The 3,302-nt window shown below is 43.5% G+C and overlaps 1 protein-coding gene across 1 annotated transcript; it reads left to right on the plus strand.

The window, feature by feature from the left end:
- The first annotated feature begins 1,244 nt into the window (after window positions 1-1,244).
- Window positions 1,245-2,186, plus strand: OR10G3 (olfactory receptor family 10 subfamily G member 3). The gene has a single exon (XM_065941598.1). The coding sequence runs from the start codon at window positions 1,245-1,247 to the stop codon at window positions 2,184-2,186; it is 942 nt and encodes a 313-aa protein (XP_065797670.1).
- The last annotated feature ends 1,116 nt before the right edge of the window (window positions 2,187-3,302 follow it).

The following is a 3,302-nucleotide window of genomic DNA, read 5'->3' on the forward strand; positions in this document are numbered from 1 at the left end:
CAACAGCAGGAATTAGTCTTAAATATACATATGTCCCCTCCCTCTTGAAACTGCCTCCCACACCCTGCCCCATCCCACCCCTCTAGGTTGAGCTCCCTGTGTTATATGACAACTTCCCACTGGCTCTCTATTTCACATATGGTAATGTATAAGTTTCAACGCTACTCTCTCAATTCGTCCCACCCTTTCCTTCCCCTGCTGTGTCCACAAGTCTGTCCTCAAATTCTGTATCTCTATTCCTGCCTTGCAAACTAAAACTTATTAATTCAACCCTTTTCTTCAGGTGGGGAAATGCCAATCAAGGGGTTGGACTAAAAACTTGAAATAACTCTTCCACAATGAGGATCATTTTCTCTGTTCTAGCCGTTGTGCTCTCATCCTGCCCCTCTCCTTCTTGCTTGTAATCCTCACTTTTTCTTTAATCTGATGTCTCACTACAGCCATGCCTCTTTGTTTCCTGCTCTCTTCCCTACCTTTGCCACATGCCAAAGCAAAATTATAATATACAAGGAAACTGAAATACATAGGACCAAGAACCAACCATACCTTTTCTCATATGCTTACAGCCTCATAAGCATTCTCTTCCTTTAATTGTAAACAACTTAGAGAGTAGACTTGTGTAATATCCAGCACTGTCACCCTCAACTAGCCATTTAGTCAAAATTCTATTCTATGGTCTCTACTACAAAGGGAAAAAAAAATCTTCTCATTCCTGTTTGCATATACCCCAGTCTATGTAAGTTTATGTCCTGGAAAAGATAAGAATGAACCCATGGCTTCTGGAAGTTTCTGAACTGGCAGACCATCTAACAAAACAAATATCCTTACCCACATGCATTGTTTTCAGTTAACCCTTAATCTTTGACCAAAGTGTTCCAGATGCAAGCACGTACAAGCAAACTCTTTCTGTAAAGGTCCAGAGAGTAAGTACTTTAGGCTTTGTAGTCCAAACACATTTACTCAACTCTGTCTTCATAGCACCAAAGCAGCAACAGACAATACGTAAGTAAATGAGCATGGCTGTGTTCCAAAGAAACTTTATTACAAAACAGGTCAACCAGTGCCATAGAACTTCTCCCTATTTGTCATCTCTCCACATGAGAGAAACTTCTCTGCCACTGTGCTGCATTTTTATCATTTCTTTCTCTTATTCCTCCTCGCTTCCTCTTACCTCCGCAATAACTCCTGTTTTGTCCATTCTAACTCCTGTTTTGTCCATTCTCTAGGTAAGATCTCTGCAAAGGATGGAAAGAATCAATAGTACATTGTTGACTGAATTCATTCTGACAGGAATTCCCTACCCACCTCAGCTAAGGACATTTCTCTTTGGGTTCTTCTTGCTGATCTACATCCTGACTCAGCTGGGAAACCTGCTCATCCTAATCACTGTCTGTGTAGACCCACAGCTCCATGCCCGTCCCATGTACATCTTTCTTGGTGTTCTCTCCATCATCGACATGGGCATCTCCTCTATCATTGTCCCTCGCCTCATGATGAACTTCACTTTAGGCCTCAAACCTATCCCATTTGGTGGCTGTGTCGCCCAACTCTATTTCTATCACTTTCTGGGCTCCACCCAGTGCTTCGTCTACACGTTGATGGCCTATGATAGGTATCTGGCAATATGCCGGCCCCTGCGCTACCCTGTTCTCATGAATGCTAAGCTGAGTACCTTGCTTGTGGCTGGAGCTTGGGTGGCGGGATCCATGCATGGGGCTCTCCAGGCCATCCTGACCTTCCGTCTGCCCTACTGTGGGCCCAATCAGGTAGATTACTTCTTCTGTGACATCCCTGCAGTTCTGAGACTGGCCTGTGCTGATACAACAGTCAATGAGCTTGTGACCTTTGTGGATATCGGGGTGGTTGTTGCCAGTTGCTTCTCGCTGATCCTCCTCTCCTACATACAGATCCTTCAGGCCATCCTGAGAATCCGTACAGCTGATGGGAGGCGCCGGGCCTTCTCAACCTGTGGAGCCCACGTAACCATGGTAACTGTGTACTATGTTCCATGCGCCTTCATCTACCTGAGGCCTGAAACCAACAGCCCCCTGGATGGGGCAGCTGCCCTCTTCCCCACAGCCATCACTCCTTTCCTCAACCCCCTCATCTACACTCTGCGGAACCAAGAGGTGAAGCTGGCCCTGAAGAGAATGATAGGCGGCCCAGGGACTAAGAGTGAGGTTTGAAAGGGTTGCTCCCCCACTGGAGGACCCTTCACATTTACAATTTATTCTAATGTTTAGATTTCAGTGAGTTTTTTTCCTTTTTCTCTTGTATGTGGCCACATAACACCAGTACAACAGGACTAAATGCAGTTAAAAGTAAAATACTTTGTAGCAGTTCCTTACTGTCTCTTTCAGATAAACAACCTTCAGCTGCTCCAAGAGTGGGGAGTGAGACTGAGCCCATTAGAAAGAAGCCTGGCACATTCAGACATCCAGAGGATTGGCATACCAGAAGCATCCAATGGGCCTTTGACCCATAGGCACATTGCTTACCCCCTCATAAGATGAATCATGGTTCTTTTGACAGGAGAATGTTCTTCAGTTCTGTTCCACCTGTATATATACCTTAGGAGCTAGTACTAGGGAAAACACTACAGGGATTTCTTGGTGATCCAGTGGTTAAACAGTGGGTGTGGGTTCAATTCCTGGTCAGGGAACTAAGATCCCACATATGGCCACCAAAAAATAAAAAGAAATAAAAAGAAGCTGTACATTCCCTGCCGTGTGCATTCTTTACAGGCCTGACTTTGGGGACATACTGACGCCCCTATGGGATGTGAAGAGGAACTAAAGTACTTAGCCCGCCTTGCCTGCTGAAGAAATAAACCTTCTCTTAAACTGATACTTTCACAATCCAAAGCAAATTAAAAATCCAAAAAAGAGAATACAATTAAGTCTCTCCAAATGACTCAATAATTACCCCACACTAAAAAATAAAGCTCAATATGAAATTTCCTTTTAAAAGAAAAGAGGACAATTAATTAGGGCAGCAGGATAATTTATCCAAATCAGTATTCCATATCAAAATTGTATTCATGAGGTTGACAAGCTCTCATGGAGTTGGCTAAAGGCTAAGCAATGTGGGCAAACTGTGTGCAGTATCTCTGGTTTCAATCACCTAGCATCTCCTTAACTTATTATGCTTCTGCCTTATTGTACAACTTTTTGTATTGAATGATTTCTTCATCCATGTGATGAAATCATGCTATCTACCAATATAAAGCAAAGTCTCTTGGTCATAGCACAGAGTCAACAGTTTGGTCATGTTAATCTTTATCTCCAAAGGACTCACAAATT

The sequence above is a fragment of the Muntiacus reevesi genome, chromosome 7, assembly GCF_963930625.1.
Source record: "Muntiacus reevesi chromosome 7, mMunRee1.1, whole genome shotgun sequence".
Taxonomy (NCBI): Eukaryota; Metazoa; Chordata; class Mammalia; order Artiodactyla; family Cervidae; genus Muntiacus; species Muntiacus reevesi.

Bases quoted from the DNA above. Each gene is read 5' to 3' on its own strand.
- OR10G3 (XM_065941598.1), top strand. From the start codon at position 1,245: ATGGAAAGAATCAATAGTACATTGTTGACTGAATTCATTCTGACAGGA.